This window comes from Lycium barbarum, chromosome 8, assembly GCF_019175385.1.
Source record: "Lycium barbarum isolate Lr01 chromosome 8, ASM1917538v2, whole genome shotgun sequence".
Taxonomy (NCBI): domain Eukaryota; kingdom Viridiplantae; phylum Streptophyta; class Magnoliopsida; order Solanales; family Solanaceae; genus Lycium; species Lycium barbarum.
This window is the reverse complement of record NC_083344.1, coordinates 93,918,581-93,944,911: the sequence shown is the minus strand read 5'-3', so window position 1 is coordinate 93,944,911 and position 26,331 is coordinate 93,918,581. Positions and strand designations below refer to the sequence as shown.

Below are 26,331 nucleotides of genomic sequence, written 5' to 3'. Positions count from 1 at the left end.
CTATACAGCCTCGGATATACTGGTCCTCTAAACTATGTATTTCATGTTATTAGGATAGAAAACAGATGCTCAAAATTTGTCAAGTTTATTCTCTTTTACTGGTTAGACTCGGACAAACAATAAGTGTATGCATTTTGTTACGGAGTTCCAATCGAATGAAATATTTGCATAATTCCAACAATCATCTTTCATGACTTAACTACCATACCCGATATACACTCACAGCTTATTTCAGGATACTATTAGCTATCTCATATTAGAAAGTTCTTTCACTACGTGCTATTTTTATTTCATGTCAAAATATATTTACTTCCTCAAAATGGAAAATCATGTTCTCTCTACTTCTGGATCCCTTCACACTAAAATGATAGCTTAATTATCTGAAGATCCAATAAAAATGGCAGAACCAACACTTCTGGATTCAGCCGGTTCACTAATAAAAATGGGTCAGACTGCTAACAACTACTCCTCGTTTCAGTTTATGTGAACCCATTTGATTGGGCACGGAGTCTAAGAAAGAAGAGAAGACTTTTAAACTTGTGGTGTTAAATGAGTCACATACACTTTGTGTGGCTATAAATCATTGCATAAAGGTAAATTGTTTCCTCATAGAAAGGGGTCATTCTTTTTGGCACGGACTAATAAGGAAATAGGTTCACATAAATTAAAACGGAGGGAGTATAGAAACTGACCGGCCAGAACACTTTAAACCGAAGCGGAATGAGAAAGGCCGGCGACAGGCTTTGAATGCTGCAACCACTGGAGAACTCCATGAGAGAGCTGCCTGAAGCTCGAGAAAGCAGGAAACTTCGAAAAAACATGAAAGGGAGACAAAACCCTAGAGAAAGGACGAACAACTTTGTGTCATTTCTGAAGCCACAGACCTTTAAGTTGCCTGAAGCTCAAAATAAAACTTCGAAAAAACAAGAAATTGAAAGGGAAAGAAGGTCAACGAACCCCTAGGGGAAGGTTGTAAGACCCTGGATTTTTCTTCCTTGAGGCTACAACCTAGGCGGCAAGCTCCTAATGTGTTTGCTGGCAACTTAGAGCTTCAAGGACAGCCTTTTTGCGATCAAGTAAAACTATTTTCATTCATAAACATGGCCAAGAAACTGGCTGCATATGAGGGGTATATCAAAAGGTCAAGAATTTACAGAATATGATTCTCTACAAACTCCACCCAACTTTCTATACAACAAGGAACTCTATGGGTGCACCAAAAGAAAATAAGGGATTGGAGGTTACTCCGCAATTAAGAAAAACTCGGTTCTATTCCCTTGAAAGCTCTCCTATTTCTCTCTCTCTCTCTCTCTCTCTCTCTCCAGACAACCCACATTAATGCAAGTGGAACCAAATTCCAAGCCCTGCGTCTTCTCCTCCTCCTCCCGCTCCTCCAACTGAACATCAAGTCTTTCACTGTTTTTGGCATTACCCATGGGGTTCCAAACCTTTAGTAGCAAGCCAGGTGAAAAAGCACACCTTCCTCGGCACCTTCTGAATCCATATAGCATTACATGGAAAAGCATTCTCCTCCCTAGTCAAAAGTTTCTCATAAAAAGACTTAAAAGAGAACACTCCATTATTCCCCAATCTCCACCACCATGCATCTTGATTCTCATCCGGAGTGACTTGCCTATGTAAAAGAGAGAGAGAGAGAGTTTTTGTTGATAAATAGTGGGTGCACTGAGGGAGGGGTCATTACAGGGCTTGAGACTGTCAGGGACTTGTTAAAATTGATCAAGGAAGAAAAGAATGGGAGAAGAACTGCAGAGGACAATACTACTCAATAGGAATGGGTATCTCGTATAAACGTTGTCCTACATAAGTATGGTAAGGAGTAACTAGCGAACTTAATATGCCCTTGTTACATAAGGAGTAATTTACAATCTGTATCGCCATGCAAAGAAAACTATGTCAAACAAAATGCCATGGAGGGATTATGGGAGAAGTTATACTAAAACATGCAGCGGACTAACATTTGACTCTCCAAAGTGAAAAAGATAAATCCTAATTATAGAAGCATAACAAACAATAGTGAAAGAGGAAATGTGCACAGACACATATGCTGAAAGGAGCTTGAAGTACATGCTGATACAGTGTAGCATTTTAGCATCGGCAGTAATTACCGCAAACCAGCTGCAGTAGGTCATAAGCTCATCTATGTCCAGGAATTTGCTTCTAAAGGCACTACCTTCCAAGGCCACGGGCACAAGTTTTAGTTCACTTGGCCGCAAAAGAGCTGTTTTCTCTGCAACCTGTTAGGCAAAAGTAGCAGTTTGTAGAAAGATCAGTACTAAATTTGACAAAGCTCTTCTGCGCTGCAAAAACATATAACAACAATAATTTCTAAAACAGTTGAGAACAGCAGAAAGCTAAGCATAACCAACATAAGATTTGCAAAGAAACACTAAATTGTGACACTGTAATATGTAATAAAAGATTATGAAGAACTATCAATGTAGGTTTAAATTGTTGCTGCTGGCACATTTCTACGAAATCTTAAATCATTTCTAGTTCAGGTAATCAGGAATCCAAGTCAACAGAACTTAGTATACACGAGAAATTAATCATCCCCATGCATGATCTAGGTTGATTATCTTTCCCCATAAGATCAATAAACTTTTCAAATTAGTAAAGTGATGTCTAAGAACTGCTTTCAGAGTTAAGTAGCCTGAGCTTCTCTTCAGTTCAATAAACTTGAAGAGCTATATGAACCTCTGACAAAAATGAGAACTGGTGAGCTCAAGAAGAGTTGAGTCTGCAGATGAGAGACCAAATATCGCACCTTGCTCCAATCTACAAATTCTATAAGCTCTTCATCTATAGTTCCTTTTGCAGCTATCCTAAGTATCTTTTCTCTTTCTGCTTGAGTAGGCCGCTGAAGACGGAATATCCTATCCATCCGACCAGGACGCTGCAAGGCCTCATCGATTTGCTTGAGATTTCTAGTAGTAGCCATCAAGACCACCCCTTCCTGTTTTTCAAACCTGCCACATAAGATGGTATGAAAGAACAGTAAGAAACTAAACACGAAGATGCAATTATTTCAGTCAACTTAGATTATGCTTTGACCAATAACAAGTTCTCCCTCTGTCCCAATATATATGACACTCTTTCCTTGTTAGTTAGTCCCAAAAAAAATGATACCTTTCTATATTTAGCAAAAATTTAACTTTAAAATTTCCATTTTACCCTTAATGAATGATCTATAGCCAAAAAAAATCTTGACTTGTTTTAGACCACAAGATTCGAAAGTCTTTCTTTCTTTCTTAAACTGCGTGCCCATTCAAACACCGTCATATAAATTGGGATGGAGGGAGTAAAAATGTCCCCAAGTATGTCCTAGTTACAGTTCATAATATGCGAAAATCCTTTAGAAGAACAAGATCCAGCACAAAACTGAGGTCCTTGCTTGCAACATTAACATTTTGGATATGTTTTATCTAAAAACTATTACTCCCGCCGTCCCAATTTATGTGGGGGCGTTTGACTGAGCACGGAGCGTAAGAAATAAGGGAAGAGTTTTGACATTTGTGGTCTAAAACAAGCCATAGGTATCTCATTAAGGGTAAAATGAGAAGTTTAAGGCTAGTTTATTTCTAAATAAGGAAGAATGACATTCTTTTTGTGGGGCGGACTACAAAAGAAAGTATGACACTTAATTTTGGACAGAGAGTACTACCATAAAAGAGGAGATCAAAATTTATTTGTTCTAAGCAAAATCAAGTGTTACAAATTTATTTCCTGCTGGTATAAACAATGTCATTCCTTAAATCACTGTTAAAGAAATGGAACTTGGACCTAACTCAACTCCACAAGCTAGCTCAGGAGGTGAGGATTGTCCAAGACCATATACGGATACAGATTTTGCCTCCCCACACTGATGTGGGACTTAAACACTCCACCTCATCCCAGATCCTCATATCAGCCTACCTTCTCCTTTTCCACATCAAAAGCAGACACAACTATTATAGAAGATGAGTTGGGTAACTCAACAATAGCTATACAAGGCCATTTGCCTGATGAAATGATTTACATAAAGATGATGCTTGTCTGTTCTGCAATATCTAAACTTGTTACAAAGCATGAGAACACACTTACCCGTCAAGTTCCACCAAAAGTTGATTGATGAAGGCTTCATGATCCTGCTTTTTAGTGTGGATAAATTTCCCTCTGACTCCAGCAAAGAGGTCAAAATCCTCCACGAATATGATTACAGGAGCCTGAACAGGATAATGAAGTAAGCAGATATAACTACAGAAAACAGCTCTCAAGACTGCACCATATGTATTCCTTGACATGACACTCTATGCTACTCCTCGAGTGTTGTTGACTTCTCCTCAAATTATTTGTGAAAGACTCGGTCAGCCAAGAAAAAATCATAATATTAAGCCACAAGAAAATTTAACAGGTAAGTGTTTGCAAACTTTCTTATGTCACTCTTGCATAAGTTAATTATGAGTTGCAGTCCAAGATAAGCAAGTCCTACTGGTTTCCTTTCCACAAAAACATGTGCGCAAACAAACCAATCAACTTTTGTCAGTTTGTGCAAAGAGAAAGGTGTCTTTATCCATTATCCGTGCTGTATCAGCAGCCAATTCCAACAAGACCCTTTTCTTTTCTGTTTTTTACTTTAAATCTTAGAATAAGGACAAGAAGATGCAGATGGACATCACAACAAGGTATTGGAATTGTAAGGAGAGGCAATACAATACACAACGAAACCAGACTGACCAGATCACGTGCTGTTTGAAACAGTTCTCTAACATTCGATGCACTTTGTCCAACCCACAAACCAGCCTCTAACTGCTGGGCTTTAACTTCAACAAGAGGCACCTTAGCTTCTGCTGCAATTGCCAGAGCTAGGGTTGTCTTTCCAGTTCCTCTCTCCCCCACAATAAGAACTCCCTGTCATATCACACATGATATCGAACTTAGTGCAAGCATGAAGCATCATTTAGCTCTTAACATATGTTGTGGATACGCACCTATACTCACCCACGCACACACAAACAGTGCTGCACTGTTTGTTTTTCTTTTTTTTTTCTTTTTTTTTTTTTTGATTGGGATGATGAGCTGGTAATTATATCAACACATTCCACGATGTATATGGTGTAATGGTGGTAACCTTTTACAAGAACAAATTGTTAATCGTACAGTAGATTGGCCATATATTACAAAGAATGTTCATTATGGTACCAACAATGTTCGCTTTACTGATTTCATGGAAGGTTATTAACATAGGACATGACTGCGCACGCATTGCATTATGACTATATGTTGTTAACCAAGCCTTTCCAAGTTGGTGCGGTTTATACTTCTTTCACCATTAGGCAGATGCTGAATCTAGTTGCACCAGTATCAGAAATAAAGCTCATCTAAAGATAAAACTAACACAATAAATGAGAACTTAAACGGATCAACTGGAGTCTAGAGGTGATATATTGGAGATCTAGATCAATTTGCAGCTAACCTGATATCAAGCTAGCACAACAACTTTGACTCTGCAAATAGAAAGCCACTGAACTTAACTGAATACACAAATTGACTTCAAGATACAGCAAGAACCCCTCTTGTAGGACCAGAGAGATTATGATTATTGTTGAGTGGGCCATAACCTTCATTTTAAGCATCAGAATGCATTACACCAGAAAATTGTTTCTCCATCAACATCATTCTTTCTCACAGTTCCATCATTTATTGGACTTGGCTCGGCATAAGATACTTGAACAAGCAAGCATATGACTGAATTCTTCATAGAAAGCGAAGGCCCTTAATATATTAATCTATGCATGTATAACTGTCAAGTTGTAGGTACATACTGGAAGTGTCTTTTTAATTAGGCCCAAAGATACATAAATGCAGTAGTAAGGAAGTAAACCTCTTGAGAAAAAGCAAATACACCCCTATCTTAACCTAAGAAATTCTGCTTCAATCAAACATCTCTTGCAGTAACATACCCGAGGGGCACGAGCTCCCATTTCTTGAAAAGCACGAGGGTTTTGCAGAAATGCCACGACCTCATTAATTTCTTCTCTCATAGATTCAATGCTTGCAAAGTCCTTCAAACGTATAGGGGGATTCTTCACCCTCTGTGAAACAGAGCAAAAGAATTGATCACCAAAAGTAAATATACCGAGGCATTATCATGGTTAAAGAACAAAAGCGCAAACCTTCATCTGATCAAAAGCAGTACTGATTGGATCAACACCAGCCTTCTTCTTTTGCTTTATTCTCCTCGTCCTAAATCTAAAATATGCTCTCTGCAGCAAAGTATAACAATTATTATGCATAAACTTGACTTACTTGAAATCATTGCAAGAAGTAACAATTACTTATAAGCTGTTATCTAGCCATGATTCATGCACAACATAAAAGTCGACCACATTCAATCCTTCAAGGAAATGATCCTTGGACAAAATTGCCCTGAATTGTAAAACCTTTTGCAGAAAAGCGAAGATATGAGCTAGACTAGACTACCATTGATCAAGACATTCTTGATATACTGGTTTATGAGCTAGACTCCCAGAAACATACAATTGTCCAGACACTAGACATATAACTGAGTCAAGGAGGTAACTATACCACTCTCTGCAGCTTCCGTAAGTTGGGATTCCTCCTTAAAGGTCCATAACCAAGAAGTCGTGGAATTTTTCTCCTCATAAAGTGTATCACATGATACAATACATAGCCATATGCTGCAGCTCTAATCAAAAACCAGAGATACCACTGCAATCCATCTCTTTTTCTTGATCTGAAACTCTGTTCAGCCTCAGATTGCCACTTCAAGTACCACGTTGAGGCAACAGATTGATCGAAATATTCTGGCCAAGCCATACCCAGCCGCATCCTCACCTACACCACAACAGCAAGAGACTGCTCTGAAAACACAGTTAAAAACGAGGAAGATTAAACAATAAACCAGGGTCAAGTCGCAGGCTATGATAAATACCCCATAAGGGATGACAAATTCCACAGTAGGGAAAACAATCATCATCATAACGTCATCATTTATGTTTCTGACTTTCTCAAAAATCCAGTCTCTTCCGCGTGAAACAATTTTAAGAGACCACAATCCATTTAGACATTGATGACTGAGTCTTGTGACCAAGAGAAACTGCTGACGGAAGTCCAGCTCTGAGAAAGGAATCCACATCAGCTGAACCACAGTTGGGATACCTGAAGTAAGCATTCTCAGGTACAAGGCATCAAAACCTCCAAAATCTTCATAAATCAATTCATATTCCTGAAATAAAAATGACAAGATTAAAAATCAATGATACATTTACATCAGAAAGAGAAATCACTGTGCAGATAGAGCATCACACCTTGATATCAACAAAATATTCTTTGTCATCCCCCTTCAACATAACATACATGGCAGCCCAGTCATGTCTGATTCTAGCACTCTCGAGAAGCTTCTTGGAAACAGCATAAGGAACAGCCACAGGATCCATCTCCCACCTATTTCTTTCTTCATTATACCATGATTTTGCCACCACTCTATCCCGATCCAGGAGGATTCTTTCCTATAATAAGATTTTGGAAGTCATTATAAAACAGATCCCACCATCGATAGGGGATGGTATCTTGCACTGTGAAAAGCAATGGCATCAATATAGGCAAATATAGTTCTCAAATAGAACCAAAAGATTAGGGAAGCAAACTTCCAGCTATAAATCACAAAATAACTAATGACATCAATTACAACTTGCAAAACCCTATATTGATCTCGAGGCTCAAAAGCTCCACAAAAAACCAGAAAATCTATTTCATTCTCCAATTAAGAGAAGTCCAGAACTTGGCTTCCCTTTTCCCCTTTTGAGAAGTCACAGGATAGAGTACCTTTAATTAATACGACCAATCTGGTAATGGAATTTGTTGGGACAAAGATAGCAGGAGCCAGCAACTTGTAATTGCCTGTAAGGTAATACCTGGACCACCTTTTAGCTCAAAAATTCTATGATTAACTACTACCTCTTTCCATAACCCCCAGCACTAAAAATATCACGAGCAGGTCATTCAAAATGCTTGAAATGTAATAGCAAGTAGGTTGCTAAATCCAACCTGTTATCCTACATAACAGGCACCTATTTATCCATGAGACCACAACCCCACAATCTATAATGTGCAAACCCCTAACTCAATGCAGAGTCTTTAACTTCTAGATCACAAAATTGATGGCCTAAACAGATACAAAGTAGCTCTTACTACAAAGGAAAAGAGAACCTATAGTGATGAGCAACAAGGGAATTCCTAGATGATCAATTTAATGAGAAATGATCAAACTGCCGATAGTAATAGAAAGGTAAAAGTAGAAGTGGATGATTGCACTAACTAGCATAAGCAGGAAGAACTAAACAATTCAGCAAAAGCTACCTGTTTTTCAGCCAGATATTTTTTACCATGCTCAACATTCTCCAGCAAATCCCTCTTGAGGTCTGCTTTAGCCTCCTCACGCCATTTCTTCCAACCATGATGTAAACGGAGGCTAACGGCCTTTGGGACTACAACCTCCTTTTTTCCAAACATCCACTTTAATTCAATCTCAGGAAAACCCTTGACAACATCATCCACTGGTGTGTTTACAACAAAACGTTTTTCATCGCCATATCTCTTCATTTTTTTCTTAATACGACTCTCGAGATTTCGTTGCATCTCTCTGGAGTCCTTAAGTGCTTGTTCTATTCGCTGACCGAACACCATAGAGTCTTGATCAAAAAGGAGTATATTGTCTTCATCTTCCAAAACATTGGGTAGAACTATCTGCTCCAACAAATTTCTTTGAGCAGTTTGCAGTTCTTCTTTTATCTCAGATCTAGAAAGCTTGGTGAGAGAACTTTTGGGCACACTGCAGACACACACAAGTATATAGAGCAACGTAAATGATCGGGAAAATATAGTTCACAAACAATATCCAATAGCAAGTTTTGTTACAATTAGTATTAAACAAAACTAATCTCATCTAAGAACAAAAGGGTATCTACATCCTACAAGAATAACATGCTAAATGTCAATTATCTAGTCACCAGCATAAAGTAGATTAGCTGACCAAGGAACAAGTACAATTAGCGATGGAACTAAATTCTAGGTAATCTAACAGTGAACTAAGCATTAAAATGTCTAGATAACGTATTCCTGGAAAATACCAAAGCAATTTACGAGGTTAAATCCTAAAAAGAAAAGACAAACAATCAGTTCACAACAGAGCCAAATGTTTTAGGTTCCAACTATGTTAGCACGTGCAAGGGGGCAGTTCTGTCCCAAAGTAATAAAGCTCAATGCCAAATTCATGTCAATATCGGGTTGTTTAGATTCACAGGAGCACAGCTGTTTTGCTACCATTACACTATTATACATCAAAAAAACATGTATTCACTACTTAAACTCTGATATTGCCTTACCTCTCGAGGCTTTGCAGCCTCATTTTCCTCAAAAACTCCTTAACCAAGATTTCACACTCCCTCTCAATAGCTGCAAGTTCCCTCACACCAATACTCAATGCAAGTGTTTCTCTCCTCATAATCTCATCATCTATCTCCCCGATCCTCTCCCACACCCCGTTATACTCCTCATCACACCGTCTCACTTCCTCGTCCAATTTCGCAACTTTTTCCTTCACTTCTCCATCTTTCTCCTTACCCTTACCCTTCTTCAATAAACTCTCCTCCTCCTCCTTAATCTTCAACACTACATCAATTAACTCCTCCGAACGCTTAACTAACGCCTTCTTTTCGCCCCTTAACACTCTTAATTCCGAATAAAGACCCTTCATAATCTCTTCTTGCAACTCATTCCGCTTCAAGTTCACATCTTTTAGCTTTTCCTCCACATACTCCACATCCTCTTTACCACATTTCACCTTTTCTATCGCCTTAATCAACTCCGATACCGTATCCAACAATCTCTTAGTACAATGTGAGTATAAATGTTCCTTCACTTTACCTTTCTTTCCTTTCTTTATCACCTCAACCACCACGGGCGGCGGGGCAGCAATAGCAGCAGGGAATTGAAACCCCAAAAAGGGGCAAAACCCAAAGGCAATAGAGAATAATGTGTACACTATAGGCTTTAAAATGGGATTTTGGCGATTATAACTAAGTAGGGTTGTGTCTTTTTTGGTGATACAACATTTTAGGTGTCTAAATGGGGCTGAAGTAATGGGAATTTGGAGAGGAAAATTGGGTTTATGTGGTTTTGTGGAATGGTTATGGGGATTCAAGAATGGATTTTGAAGAGTGAAGAATGAAGTAGAAGTAGTGGAAGCATACATAATTAATTGGATTATGGTGTGTTAAGTAGTCATGAAATTGGTGAGAATGTTGAAGAGCAAGATAAGAACTATGTTTGGGGTTTTAACCGAAAACCCAGAAAAAAAAAAGCCGGCGACAGAGCAAAGGTGTAAGCCCAGAGAAAAGCCAACGTTGAGATATATATATATAGAGAGATGATGAAAGCCCGTGCCTAAACACAAGAAATAGGAGTCCGGAATCAAAATGCCCAAAAAAAACATTTTGAACCAAAATACTCCAACAATAAAAAAGTGTTACCAAACTATCTTTAGCACAGTAATTTACTGCGTTTAAGCAATTAACGGGGACGGCTCTATTAACTACTATAGCACAGTAATTTACTGCGCTATAGTGTCCCTCCTTTTTTTTCGGCCCTTTTGGTTAACCCTTCTTTCATTATACTTTTTAACGTATTTTGACCATAGATTAATCATGCTTCGGGACCCCAAAACTTCAATATTTTATATAGAACCCTACTTATTTTTGTGCGATTAATAAGGTAGGATCAATACATCAAGGATACACAAAAGTTCGGATGGCCGTTTTAGTGGTTGAAAAGTGTTCGAACGCCATTTTCGTTTGAAGGCTCGGTGACATTAGCTTGAAGTTCTTTACGAATACTTAAACTTGTTTATTAATAATTAATTAAAAGTTAGTCACAATGGCAGCATTCATACAAAAAAAAACTTAATTAAATTGCATCATTCATAACCTTGAGTAGATGAAAATACTTAACATACTAATATTCTTCAAAATAACAGCATAATCATAAATTAAACTTAAAACTAAAATTACAACATTCTTAATCATCATCAGAGTACAAGTCCTCAATATCGTCCTCAGAAAAATATTGGCGGTTTCTTAAGACACATCTTTTTTCAGTAGCAGTTAGTTCTCTACCGGTTGATGATGCTTGTTCTTTGGCCAACTTTAGCATGTAAAATCTACATCGTCTTGCCAGCATTCTGTTGTTTTATTTTCTAATCCTTTGCACGGCAAGCTCGCAAGTTTCTGGACCTACTTGAGGCATGGTTAAGGAGTACCTTGTTGGGATTGGAGCGTTAAGATTTTCCAAGTCACGAACAAGACGTTCTGATTCGGCAAGCCGATGTGACCATTCTCGGCGTAAACCCCAATAATATTCCTGCGGATCTGAATATTTCACACTGCAGAAATCATCATTACGCTCTATAAGAATGTGGGGATTTAGCTCATCTAGTTTGAAATCACTGGTATCGCTCGAAAAACTGCTATGATTTGAACTCTCATCATCACTGCTATTTGGTTCTTTTGGAAGGAGTAAAGACCAAGCTGAGTTTCTACTACTCGACATTGAATATGGTGTAGTCTAATAACAAAAGAAAGGGCTACTTATATAGTTGCAAACCCCCAAGTACCCTCGGGGGGAGGGGGAGGGTCTTTATGACCCTACCTACTTACCTTATTGTAAGAAAAATATTAATCTTCATCGGACATTTCACAGTCCGAATCCCACTTGGATCTAAATCTTGTGCTACCATGTATACCATATTCTACCCTATGGTATCGTATTTGCATCCGATTGTTCTCTTCGCGAAAACGATTAAGAGCCAAATTAAACTCTTGTGGAGTTCCGCGAGGTATTGACATAGCACGTTTTTTTGGGCGTTTAAGCCCTACTGACGCTAACTTGTGCTCCAGTGATGCAGCCTTCCTAACACGCCAATCTCACTCCTCTCTCATTTTATTATTGTATTCTCGATTGAATCTATCGTTAGGGTTATTTGAGTAATGAAAATCATCATCATCTAGTTCTCAGGTTCTACCCATTGCTTCAAATATGTTTGCTGGAGTGAACGATATAACACGACTAATATCTCTAAATTGGTCAAAAAATGACATAGTAACTCAATTTTGTGTGGAATGTTGTGTGGTTGGTAACAACTATTTGTCAAATTACGTTATATAAAGTTTGATTCGAATCACGACGTTTTTCTGTTTGACAGTTGAGGTGATGATGTGGGGCAGGGGTATAGTGCAGTAAAATAGTGTGTTATACTAGTATAACACATTAAATTACTGCATTATACTGTCATAACGCGCTATTTTACTGCGTTGTGACAGAATAACGCAGTAATTTACTGCGCAATTCTGCTGGCACCTGACATAACGCAGTTATTTCATGCGTTATGCAACACTCCGTTCTTAATTTGATTTGACGTAACACTGCAAGACACTGTAATTGCATGCATGCGTTGGTTCTATATTCAAACTTCAAAGCCTATTAATACCGAGTTCGTATAAGGCAAAAAAAGCAAAAAATTCGAAGTTTCATCTAGTTTTTGCATTTTGTATTCCTCCTAAATTATTCAAAATATGGCAGATGTTCCAAGAATTAGAGTTTCTTTATTCTGGGACGGACAAATTATATTCGAGGAAAATAATTTGCGCTATGATTCTTCCCCAAAATACCATGTTAAGTTTCCACTTGACTTAAAATTTTCAAAACTACTCCAAGCCTTGTATAATAGACTACAAGTTAGTAGAAGTGATTTTGATCTAAATATAATTGGAAAATATCCAATGTCATTTACGTCGTAAGGTGTAACTAGTTATGGACAGTGGTACATTCAAGACGATGATTCTTTGACTGATTATTTGAAGGCGCCTTATGATTATAGGCAATGCATAACTTTAAACGTCCTTGAAATGTATATAGAGAAGGTCCCCATTAATCGACTTGAATTCATGGCTAGGACTCCTCAGGAAGCCCGAAATAGACCTCGTCAGAAAGCCCCGTCTATAATTCAGGCCGAAGTCACTCAAGCAGAACCTACTTATCAACACAATTACCCTGACATGAGTACCTATGAAAGCATTTTGACTAGCCAAATGCCTTTGGATAGTTTAAGTCAGCAATTTGACGGGCAGTAGTAAATGTTCAGTTTTTACATTATTGTTATTATTATTATTATTATTATTATTATTATTATTATTATTATTATTATTATTATTATTATTATTATTATTATGTGTAGTGGCACTTGAATGCTACTAATGATGTCGATTATATTATTTAGGGGTTATACACCTGATATGGATCATATCGGACGGTCTCCTCAATCGGGATGGATGAATCAGGTTGGAGCATCCTCAGCCTATCCAACAACTCAAAGCGATGGTCCTTCCTCAAGTTTTGGTGTAGTTAATTACTATCGGTACGTTTATTTTTTTTTTAACATCAATAGTGTTATTTGATGTGTAGTAGTTAAAACACCCTAATTTCTTATGTAGGGAGAATGTGGTGGTTGCACCAAATTATAGGCAAAGGCCTGCTATGGATGGTCCAGATTATCTGAATTATATAGTGACATCATCCAGCGATAGTGAGGAAATACCTAATGCGGAGGAAAGTGACGATGAGCAAAGTGACGATGAGATTGAGGTTGGAACTAATCTCAACATCAAGTAGAACTGTTGCAAGACATGATGAACAGTCCGGCACACGAGGAGGAACTGAATTCACAACAACCATTTGAACAGCAAGAGTCGACTCCGGTTCAGCCGCAAAGCCAATTTCAATAGCAAAAGTCGACCCCGATTCAGTGGCATTCCGATTAGATCCCCTATCTTGATCATCTTCAAGATCGCCCAGATGCCTTTGTCTTTACTAGGGATGATGATCATATTCGGCGAAGTTTGTGGAAAGAGCCAGTGGATCTTTTAAAACAAAAGGCTCATATTGAAAAAGGGATGATTTTCAGCTCGAAAAAATCATTGCAAAGGGCTGTTAAGATTTATTGCATCCAGGGGATGAGGGAGTTTAAAGTTGACGATTCCACATGAAAACTTTGGCGATTGGTTTGCAAGCGAAAATATCAAGGCTGCGAATGGATGCTCCGTGGTAAGGAAACTGCTGAAAAGATGTGGACTATTTCAAAGTTCTACACAAAGCACACTTGTGATATGGGTGACCTCCCAGATGATCATTGCAATCTAGATACTAATTTGATTGCGCGTGTATTAGTTGGCGACATTAGAGAAAACCCAAGGTATCCCCTTCGCCTAAGTTTATTTTATTTTTGGTGTTAATATAATGTTCCTCGTTGTTATATGCTGATATTTCAACTTTTTCAGGTTCCCTATTAAAGATTGTATTAGAGCCGTCCTGAAAGTATATAGCAAAACTGTTACTAGGAGGAAGGCGTATCTTGGGCGTAAGCGTGCACATGAGATAGTCTTCGACAATGGGATGGCTCTTTCAAGACGTTGCCGAGATAGATGGCGGCTCTACAACACTTCAATCATGGTACTGTTGTTGAATGGAAGCTCAAATCGAAGCCTGGTGTGCCCGGTATATTTTTGATTTTGTGTTTTGGGCCTTCAAACCATGCATTGATGGTTTTGCTCATTGTCGGCCTGTAATATCAATAGATGGAACACATGTGTACGGGAAGTATGACATAAAGCTGCTAATAGCAGTTGGAATGGATGCAAATGGAGCTATATTCCCTCTAGCTTTTGCAATTGTAGCTAATGAGAGCATTAGTACGTGGGGTATGTTTTTGGACTACTTAAGGCAACACGTTATTAAGGATCGCATGGGAATATGTGTGATATCAGACAGACATGCTGGCATATTGCACAATATGTTCAATTTGCAGGGGTGGCAGCCACTCTTTGCCTACCATCGTTATTGTTTAAGGCATTTGAAGGCAAACTTCCAAAAGGCATACCAAATCCCAGCACTTTGCAATTGGATGTGGGCGGCTGCAACAGAGCATCAGGAGAAAAAGTTTAACTTGCAGATGGAGATTATTAGGCGGGCGAATGAGGAAGCCTTCTACTGGTTGAATGCAATTGATAAAGACAAATGGACATTACACCAGGATGAAGGTAGGCGATAAGGTATGTTGACAACAAACAGCTCTGAGTCATTCAATGGCTTGTTGAAATCTGCATGGGGACTACCCGTCACCGCAATGGAGAGAATGACATTTAAGCAAGTTGTGGAGCGGTTCGTCAGTAGATCAAAAGAGGCCAAAGCACATGCAACAACAGGTCTAAGATGGATGCCAAAACCGTCAAAACTGTTCGAGTACCACAAATATAAGGCTTAGAAACATGACCGGATGGAATACAACTCTGCAAAGCGCATATTTGAACTCACAAAAAGTGTGCACCAAGGTAAAGGAGGTAACGTCCACACCATTTGTGAGATTCCAAGAACATGCACATGCGGCAAGTGGTAATCATATCACATGCCATGTTTTCATGCCTTCAAGTGTTTTATCTCAATGGGAAAGAACGTCTCCCCGTACATGGCTGAGGAATATGCAGTTGAAAATTATGCAAGAACGTATGCTGGAAGGTTCTACCCACTTGGTAGTGAGAGTTATTGGCCACCGGATCCATTTTCAATGGTTGCAAATAAAGCATTTATCCGTAAATTCAAAAAGAATGCATACTCGCGTATTCATAATGAAATGGATGTTCCACCGGGGAGATACACTCGAAAATGCTCATTTTGCAATTATGTTGGTCATGATAAGCGCAAGTGTCCCTTACGGCATGGTGGTCAAACTACATCTCGCGGTGGAAGTACCTCTCGTAGTGGAGGAAACTTTCGTGGTGGAAGTACCTCTAGCGGTGGTGGCACATCTCGCGGCGGTGGCGGAAGATCAACTCAAGGGGATTAATTGATGAATGTTTTTTAAGTTTTTTTCTTACTTTGATGATTGTATTTTAAAAAGTTTGAGTTTCTTATTAATGAACAAGTTTAAGTATTTTCATCTACTCAAGGTTATGAATGATGCAATTTAATTAAGTTTTTTTTTTGTATGAATGCTGCCATTTTGACTAACTTTTAATTAATTGTTAATGAACAAGTTCAAGTATTCGTAAAGAACTTCAAGCTAATGTCACCGAGCCTTCAAACGAAAATGGCGTTCGAGCACTTTTCAACCACTAAAACGGCCATTCTAACTTTTGTGTATCCTTGATGTATTGATCCTACCTTATTAATCGCACAAAAATAAGTAGGGTTCTATATAAAATATTGACACTATAGCGTTAAAATACGTTAAAAAGTGTAATGGGAAGAAGGGTTAACCAAAAGGGCCCGAAAAAAAAAGAGGGACACTATAGCGCAGTAAATTACTGCGCTATAGTAGTTAACGGAGCCGTCCCCGTTGACTGCTTTAGCGCAGTAAATTACTGCGCTAAAGGTAGTTTGGTAACATTTTTTTTTGTTGGGGTATTTTGGTTCAAAATGTTTTTTTTTGGGGCATTTTGGTTCCGGACTCCAAGAAATAGTAACACATTTTTCTTTTTAGTCTATTTAAAAAGAATGATATATTTTTATGTTTAGAAATTATTTAACTTGAAACTTTTTCTTTTACAATGAAATGATTTAAATTCACATAAATATCTATAACTTATTTTAGACCACAAGTTTCAAAGATCTTTTCTTTCTTTTTTAAACTTCGTGTCTAGTCAAACTATGTCACATAAATTATGACAGAGAGAGTATCTTTTAGTAATATAATTATGGAATGTTTATTATAGAAAATATTATAATTCAATTAATTGAAAATATCAATAAATTATTTTACTTAGTCCGCTTCTCCCATATATGACTTTCCTGATTTGGTTCTCCAATTGAAAGATCTGAAATCCTACCGAGTTTCATGCATCATCTTTTTCTACTCAACAACACTGAAAAGCGCTTTCATGTGTTAGCATCTGTTGTAATCTTAAATTTTTAAGTATAGACCAACTTCATCATTTTAAGAAAATATGTGTATATGTTTCTTGACCGTTTATATTTCGTCTTCTTGAAGTTATTCCTCATTATTTGTGTGAGACGTATGTGTCTAAACTTATACCCAAATGTATAAGTTTTAAATCTTTTGGTTTTATGACTTCTTTAGCGGTTTTTGTGTTCAATTTAAATCGTTATTTCTTTTTTCCTGAATTTCTCTTCTTTAAATTTTCTCTGAGCGTACCTTTACCATTTTCTGAACTTATTATCATTATTTAAATGTCTCTTTATTTTTTTTTACAATTTTCTCCTACTTCTTCACCTGGACCCCACCTTATTTTTTTCAATTGTCTCATAATTTTGTTACGCCTCAGAAATTTCGGATCTGTTGCCTTGTGGATAGGCTAATGCGAGCTTAAGATGATTATGAAATCCTTACGAGATTAAGGGAATTATTAGATAGCTTAAAGCTCATGTTATAAGATTTTGAAGTCATGTGAATATGTCAAGTTTAGTTTGTTGAAGGAAGTGAAATGTAAGTCGCGTTCGAAAAGGTTTCCGCTATGATTGAGCTAATGATTATTTAGAAATATCTTGAGGGGCTGCTATAGGGCCTATTGTATGATTAATGGAGTGTTATATAAGTGCCAAGAAGGTTCCACGAGGATTGGAAGTCAAACGAGTCGACGAGAATGAAATTCGGAAAATCCCAGTTGTACAACCATTTGTACGGACCGTATAAATTATACGGCCCGTATAATGGTCCGTAGATTCCTTCCAGAGAAGGGTGTCCCCTGGTGATATTATACGGACCGTATAAATTATACGGCCCGTATAATTGGCCGTATAATCGGGTTGGGTCAGATTTTTATTTTATATACAAGGCCGACCCTTGCTCATTTTTCATTTCCCACATTTCTTCCAAGCTCTCCAAAGCTCCAAAACCCTTCTCCAAACATATTTCACCCAAACCCAAGAGATTACAAAGATTAAATACCAAGAATCAAAGTGCTCATGTGTTAGAAGGCTTCCTAGGGTTGGTAGATTTCAATATTTACTTGGGCAGTGTAGCTAGGGTTTTTGCACAAGTTGATAGCTTCTCCAAAGCTTGTTTCTATGGGATAAAAATGTTAGTTTTCATGCTTATTTCATGTTATTAAGAATGCTTGGTTGTAGCAAAACTTCGGTAGAAGAAGGAAGTAGAAAAATGAAGTCTAAATGTAGCTTTTATGATGTTTTTGAGTAGTAAGCTAACTTAGGTTGTTATTCTTAGTATGAGATGGATACAATCTTATTATGGAAGGTAAAAATGGTGATGAGGAAGCATTGTATGAAAATGTGCAAAAGTTGATATGAAGTTGCTAGTATGAGTTGAATATGAGAGTGAATATTGAAGGCTTAACGTAATGTGGTTACTTGACTATGATATTGTGGATGTTATTGTGGATGTTTGGGAGTTGTATAGTAATATAGTGGAAGTCGATAAAATAAGGGAAATGCTGCCCAATTTTCATTAGATCATGAATTATTCTAGTTTGAATTTGAGAGTGTCATTAGGGCTTAACTATGGTATGAATCCTTCTAAATGTAGATTGTTCAAGCTTCAACGGTGAACGTTAAATAGTTAAGAAGACGACGAGGTATGCAAGGCTAACCCTTCTTTCATTAAGGCATAGTTCCTTTACTACATATATATCCTTTCATGAGTTCCATAATGTCTTCCAAATGACTCTATCTCTAAGATTACCAAAGCTCATGATTCCCGATATTTTCACGATATTAGTACCCCCTTCATATGATAGTTGATCCTCTAAGGATAGATGTAACGAAAACGATGATAGCAATGATGTTGATGATACTTATGGACTTTTATGTATATGTGTCTAAGTATGTATGACTATTATGTAACATCGAGCTTATATGGTCGGGTATGATACCTATCACACGCGCACCTCTGCAGTTGGGTACGGATAACACTGAGCCTTGGTAGGGCCAGGTATGCATAATCACCGAGCCTTGTCATGGTCGGGTATATGAATCACCGAACCTTTGTGGTCTGGTACGGTATAAATACAAATATGAATATGGCTATGTATGTATATTTACATGAGTAAGCATTAGAAATGGAAGGTCCCTATGAAAGATGAGTAAGTAAATATGATGATGGCCACTAGAGTTATAAATGGTTCTCTTACCTCCTGATTCTTCTATCTTATGCTATTTCTTGTGCTATTTCTTATGCTCCTACTATAATGTTGATTATTTTTTACATACTCAGTACATTATTCGTACTGACGTCCTTTTATTTGTGGACGCTGCGTCGTGCCCGCAGGTGGACAGGGAGACAGGCTTGGTCCATAGATTTCTTATTCAGAGACTGCATAGAGGAGCTCCATTTCATCCGGAGCCATAGCTTTTAGGTATTATTCTTTTGTGTATATACATGTGGGCATGGCGGGGTCCTGTCCCGCCTATATGATGTTACATACTCTTCTTAGAGGCTCGTAGACAGTTGTGTATGGCTAGATGTCTTGTAGCCTTGTCGGCTCATATTTTGTATATTATTTTGTTAGCCTAGTCGGCTTGTGTATACGGATATGGGCATTGTTATTGATGGTGATATAAATGTGTCGTTGCTCGAGGTGATTAGTATTGCTGATGTATAGAAATCATGAGTAGGCCATGTGGCTCACCTAGATATGAATATGAATGTACGATAGGAGATGCCCGGATGGGGTAGCACCGGGTGGCCGTCATGGCCCTCTGGTTGGGTCGTGACAAAAGTGGTATCAGAGCAGTTCCGTCCTAGGGTCTGTCTACGAGCTGTGTCCAGTAGAATCTTGTTTATGGATGTGTTGCGCGCCACACTTATAAACAGAAGGCTGCGGGCATTTTTTAGGAATGAATGACCTTCTTTCTTCATAAGATCGTGCGATAGAGCCATGATATAAGGATTTCTCTTTCCTTAACCATGTATTATGTATTTCAGAAATGCCTGTAAAGAGAAAAGCTACGACAGCCCAAAAGGGCAAGACAGTGGCAGAAAAGCGGGTCGAAAGAGTACTGCCAACGGTTGTAGAGGAGGGTGAGTCCCAGAATGCGGCTTCATCCCAGTCCTATCCCTCGGTGCCTATTTCTGAGGAGCATGAGGAAGCCTCATCCCCAGCTCCAGCGCCCCCAGCTCCTCCACTAGATGCTTCAGGCCAAGATGTAAAAGAGGTCATTCAATTTCTTACTTAGTTGGTTGCCGCTCAGACTCAGCGGCAAGGTACATGGCAAGGTGATAGGGCTGTTAGTGCAAGGGCCCGTGATTTTATTAGCTTGAACCCTCCGGAATTTTTTCGGGTCAAAGCCGGATAAGGACCCTAAAAAATTTATTGATGGGATGTTGAGGACACTCCGGCTAATGCATGCTTTAGACATTGAATCGGTGGAGTTAGCGTCTTATAGATTGCGGGATGTCACGGTTCATTAGTACACGGTTTGGATGGCGTCACGGGGAGTCAATGCACCTCCCCTGGTATGGCAAGAATTTGTGGATGCCTTCCTCCGACAGTACTTGCCTCCAGAGGTTCGGCGGGCTAGAGCCAATAAGTTCTTGAATCTTAGGCAAGAGAGTATGAGTGCCTTAGAGTATAGCCTCTGCTTCAATTCTTTGGCTAGGTATGCTCCGGCTATGGTAGCGGATATGGGTGACCGAGTGCACCGTGAGAAGCCTAGGGCCAGATTTGATGGATAGATGCTTGACTGCGTCTTTTCAGGACAACATAGGTATTTCACGCATTCAAGCCCATGCTCAGAATTTGGAGGAAAGTCAACAACAACAAAGAAGTGAGCGTGAGCATGATAGAGGGTTTAGCAAGAGGGCTAGATCTTCGGGTCCGACGAGTGAGTTTAGAGGCGGGCAAAGACAGCAATTTTCTAGGCATTCAGGCCATTCTATGACTAGTGCGCCTCCACAGTTGACAGGCCAGAGATTTGATAGATCTACATATTCCGGGCCGAGTTAGAGTTTCAAGGCTTCAGGTTTTCAGTCCAGAGGTGATTCGGGTCAGGCAAGGCCACCCGTGCCATGATGTTCCCGATGCGGGAAGTTACATTGGGGCCAGTGTTAACTAGGTTCAGAGGTTTGCTATACATGCGGTCGGCCAGGCCATATCATGCGTGATTGCCCCTCAGTTGCTGGCAGGGGTAGAGTCCAGCGTTCAGGATCCGCAGTCGGGTCTTCATCATCTATACACCCTATGGGCCAGGGTCACATGTGCTAGTCAGCCATGGTAGAGGTAGAGGGAGAGCCCCCAATTCTAGTGGTCCCAGCACCGTTTTTATGCTTTGGCTGGACGCTAGGATCTTGAGTCCTCCCCCGATGTCATCACAGGTATATTATTGGTATTCTCTCATGATGTATATGCTTTGATAGATCCAGGCTCCACATTGTCATATGTTACTCCATATATTGCAGGTCGGTTTAGGGTCAAACCGGAGTCGATCAAACCTTTTGAGGTATCTACACCCGTTGGTGAACCGGTAATAGCTAGTCGAGTATATAGAAATTGTGTAGTTGTGATTTGTGACCGTCGTACTATGGTGGATTTACATTAGTTAAAAATGGTGGACTTTGATGTTATCATGGACACGGATTGGTTGGCTTCTTGCTATGCCAATGTTGATTGTAGAATGAAAATGGTTCGCTTCCAGTTTTCGGGAGAACCAGTTTTAGAATGGAAAGTAAATACTGCGTCCCCGAAAGGTAGGTTTATTTCTTATCTAAAGGCAAGGAAAATGATCACAAAAGGTTGTATTTACCGTTTAGTTCGGGTTCAAGATGTAGAAGCTGAACCGCCAACTCTTCAATCTGTCCTTGTGGTGAATGAGTTTCCGGATGTATTCCCGGAAGAGCTTCCAGGCCTCCCTCCGGAGCGGGAGATTGATTTCGCTATAGATGTGCTACCGGATACCGAGCCCATATATATTCCTCCTTACATAATGGATCCCGCAGAGTTGAAAGAGTTGAAGGAGCAATTGAAGGACTTGCCTGAGAAAGGTTTTATTAGGCCTAGTTCTTCCCCGTTGGGAGCACCCGTGTTGTTTGTGCGAAAGAAAGATGGCTCTTTGCGAACGTACATTGACTATCGGCAACTGAATAAGGTGACGATCAAGAATAAATATCCGCTTCCAAGGATTGACGACTTATTTGATCAATTGCAGGGTGCCAAATGGTTTTCAAAAATAGATTTGAGATCCGAGTATCATCAGGTGAGAGTTAGGGAGAAGGATATTCCTAAGATGGCTTTCAGAACAAGATATGGCCCTTTTGAGTTCTGGGTAATGTCATTTGGGCTAACTAATGCGCCGACAGTATTTATGGATTTGATGAATAGTGTGTTCAGGCCTTTCTTAGATTTGTTTGTGATTGTGTTCATCGACGATATCCTGGTATATTATAGGTCCGAGGCAGAACATACAGATTATTTGCGTACTGTTCTCGGAGTTCTTCAAACTCGAGAGTTATTTGCCAATTTTCTACGTGTGAGTTTTGGTTAAACTCAGTGACCTTTTTGGGGCATATTATTTCAGTCGATGGTATTCGGGTAGATACCCAAAAGATTGCGGCCGTGAAGACTTGGCCAAGGCCCACAACATCTACGAAGTTCGTAGTTTTCTGGGCTTAGCAGGTTATTACAGGAGGTTTGTAGAAGGATTTTCTTCTATTTCTACACCACTCACGAAGCTGACCCATAAATCCGCTAAGTTTCAATGGACAGATGCTTGTGAACGTAGCGTCCAAGAGCTAAAGGATAGATTAACTTCTGCCCCAGTCCTGACACTTCTAGAGGGATCAGAAGGTTATGTTGTTTATTGTGATGCTTCAAGAGTTGGCCTAGGCTGTGTGTTGATGCAAAATGGTAAGGTGATTGCGTACGCTTCAAGGCAATTACGAAAACATGAGAAGAATTATCCGACCCATGATTTTGAATTGGCTGCAGTGATTCATGCATTGAAGATGTGGAGACATTATTTGTATGGCGTCCACATTGATATTTTTATACAGATCATAAGAGCCTTCAGTATATCTTCAAGCAGAAAGAATTGAATTTACGGCAATGACGGTGGTTGGAATTGTTGAAAGACTATGATGTCAACATCCTGTATCATCCCGGGAAAGCAAATGTTGTGGCTGATGCTCTTAGCCGTAGATCCATGGGAAGTTTATGCGATGTTCAGCCAGAGAAAAGAGAGATAGCTCGTGAGCTCCAGCAGTTAGCTAACGTAGGAGTTCGAGTAGTGGACTCAGGTAGTATGAGAGCTATCGTTCAAATTTCAGCAGTCTCGTCGCTAGTGGTGGAAGTGAAAGAGCGACAATATGAATATCCCATGCTAATTCATTACAAAAATACACTCCCTCAGAAGAAGAAGTCATTCTTTGAGATTTCGGGAGATGGAGTTCTCCGATGTTGAGACAGGTTGTGTGTTCCCGATGTCACAGGGTTACGTCAACGGATTTTGAAAGAAGCCCATTGTTCCCGTTATTCCGTTCATCCCGGAGCAACGAAAATGTATCATGGTCTTAAATCTATATATTGATGGAATGAGATGAAGAAAGATATAGCAAAATTCGTAGCTTAATGTCCTAACTGTCAGCAAGTAAAAATTGAGCACCAAAAGCCGGGCGGATTGTTGCAAGCTATAGAAATTCCAACTTGGAAATGGGAAGTAATTAACATGGACTTCATTACAGGCTTACCCCGTTCCCGACGTAAGTATGATTCTATATAGGCGATTGTGGATAGACTCACTAAGTGAGTTCATTTCTTACCAGTCAGAACTACATATATAGCAGAAGATTATACAAAGCTTTATGTTAAAGAGATAGTGCGACTTCACGGTGTTCCAGTATCTATTATCTCCGATATAGGGACTCAATTTACTGCTAATTTTTGGAAATCTTTCCAAGAAGGTTTGGGGACTCAAGTGAGTCTTAGCACAACATTTCACCCACAGACGGTTAGGCAAGCTGAACGTACCATTCAGACCCTTGAGGATATGCTACGGGCATGTATATTGGATTTTGGAGGTATTGGTATGATCACTTACCACTTATTGAATTTTCTTATAACAACAGTTACCATTCTAGCATCCAAGTGGCCCCGTACGAGGCTTTTACGGGCGCAAGTGCAGATCTCTAGTTGAGTGGTTCGAAGTAGGAGAGACAAAATTGATAGGGCCAGAGTTGGTCCAGCAAGGTATAGAGAAAGTCAAGCTTATACAGGATCGATTATTAACAGCTCAGAGTCGTCAGAAATCCTATGCAGATAATCGTCGAAGAGACTTAGAGTTCTAAGTGAAAGATTGAGTATTTATGAAGGTGTCGCCAATGAAGGGCGTCATGAGATTTGGAAAGAAGGGCAAGCTTAGCCCTCGGTACATTGGACCTTATGAGATTATACGTAAGGTAGGCCATGTGGCTCACCTAGATGTGAATATGAATGTACGGTAGGAGGTGTCCGGATGGGGTAGTACTGGGTGGCCATCATGGCCCTCTGGTTGGGTTTCTTCACGTGAACCCCACCTTAATTTTTTTTTTATAATTTTAACTATTAACTATATTAGAAGAGTGGGTGGTTGACGACCAAACTCACTCTTCTAATATAGTAGAAACTAGATAGATAAGCGTAGCCCGTGCAGAGCCCGGCCCAACATTTTTTATCCTCGGATATTGCATTTTGATTCGTATAAATAGGATATTTTTGTGCCACAATTTTAGGATTTGAATGAGAAAAAAAAGTTAGGTTTTGACTCATTTTACGAAAATAGTTCGTATGTCACAATATGATAGTAATTCCCCGCGGATCATCATAACTTCTGATGAATGAGCAAAAACTTGCCTTTCCAAAAGTCCTTGAGGATTGTCCGGACTTTAGTACAAATTATGTCATAAATTTAAAAAGATTCACAATTATAATTAAAAAAAAATGACTCACAAGTTTTGATGTATATCAGAATACAAATGGTTGGGCAAAAACTTGCCTCATATATGCAAGCAAAATTCTGACGGATCGTCATAAGTTCTGATGGATTGGAAAACCTTTCCCTATATGCGGGATTTTTATTATCAAACTTGTCTTTCACTAAACCAAATAACTATGAGTATTCAAACGTAATAAAGCACATTTTTTCAAATATTATAAAGTTCAAGAAATGAATAATTTTATATTTCAAGATTCATTTATTGCAGCAAGATCGAAGGTAGCAACGCGATGTGGAAATTAAATTATGTAAAAACAGTGAACGAATGTTAAGAATTCCTTAATTTGGTTTTGATATATTTTGATAATAACCTGTTTCGAAAAGAATATTTGTCATGACAAACAATTATTTGCTAGAACTCTTGAGATCCAACTTCGTTTTATTAAGGTTAGAAGGAACACCTAGGTCATCGATACTAATTCATTGTTAGTTTCAAACTATGTAATTCTGAATAAAAGAATCTATAATTATAGCAGTATGCAATTTATTAAGAAAAGTAATAATAATCATAATTTAATGTCAAAACAATTGAATCTAACAAACCTATGCTCTAAAAAACGAAAATAAAAGCACTACGCGTCATTAGTACACGGAACGAATGATGAAACAGGAAATTAAGTCCGTCGAAAATCAGAATTATTTCCCAGCGATTGTGTTTTTAGCTTGAACATACCCTTTGAGAAAGATAATTTTAAGAAAATAATTATTACTTTTTTTATGATATAAATGATTATATATTTTGGACTAAATCTAAAAATTAAAAATATCCAATAATATAACCGGGAGGAGGCGGTAATGTATACGTACAGTGAAAACAAATTTAAACTATGAACAGGTTCATAAATATGATTATATGAGCGATGGGCAAGTTAATTGGAAAAAGTTATCGGCCATAGTCATAATAATAATTGACCCCACTTGAAATCAATGCGGCTATATAAAGGGCTAAAAAGTCAGCATAGTCAAAAACTAATAAAACATGTACAACAATCAACTTATTTGGAGTAATTACATAAATATGAAATTACCTAAATACTCTAAAAATTTATCCCTCTTCTATAATAGTATAAAGTATAAATATAAAAAATATAAATGTGGGTCGCAGTTGCTTTTGCTATTTCACGTTCAAGCCTTTCTTGGTTCCCTATTATGTGGACCGCATCTTTTAATTTTAGTTGACCATTGAGGGAGTTCATGGTTGACGACGATCGTGGCATGAACTCCCTCTTCTATAAAGTATATATAAATATTTGTGTGCTTTTTTTTCCC

The 26,331-nt window shown here is 38.7% G+C and overlaps 1 protein-coding gene across 2 annotated transcripts in view; it reads right to left on the bottom strand.

Moving 5' to 3' along the window:
* The window catches only part of LOC132606319 (probable inactive ATP-dependent zinc metalloprotease FTSHI 5, chloroplastic), a 31,326-nt gene extending 20,903 nt beyond the window's left edge, over nucleotides 1–10,423 (bottom strand). The window contains exons 1-12 of one of the 2 annotated variants that reach the window (XM_060319759.1): nucleotides 9,405–10,423; nucleotides 8,380–8,851; nucleotides 7,329–7,529; nucleotides 6,953–7,246; nucleotides 6,586–6,855; nucleotides 6,174–6,263; nucleotides 5,961–6,092; nucleotides 4,735–4,908; nucleotides 4,102–4,223; nucleotides 2,786–2,987; nucleotides 2,127–2,255; nucleotides 693–838 (exon numbers count right to left, since the gene is read on the bottom strand). In XM_060319759.1, the coding sequence (XP_060175742.1) occupies nucleotides 693–838; nucleotides 2,127–2,255; nucleotides 2,786–2,987; nucleotides 4,102–4,223; nucleotides 4,735–4,908; nucleotides 5,961–6,092; nucleotides 6,174–6,263; nucleotides 6,586–6,855; nucleotides 6,953–7,246; nucleotides 7,329–7,529; nucleotides 8,380–8,851; nucleotides 9,405–10,273 (3,101 nt within the window). In that variant the 5' untranslated portion in view covers nucleotides 10,274–10,423. The remainder of the gene's footprint in view (nucleotides 1–692; nucleotides 839–2,126; nucleotides 2,256–2,785; nucleotides 2,988–4,101; nucleotides 4,224–4,734; nucleotides 4,909–5,960; nucleotides 6,093–6,173; nucleotides 6,264–6,585; nucleotides 6,856–6,952; nucleotides 7,247–7,328; nucleotides 7,530–8,379; nucleotides 8,852–9,404) is intronic. The other variant, XM_060319758.1, reaches the window with a different exon arrangement.
* Between the last annotated feature and the right edge of the window lie 15,908 nt (nucleotides 10,424–26,331).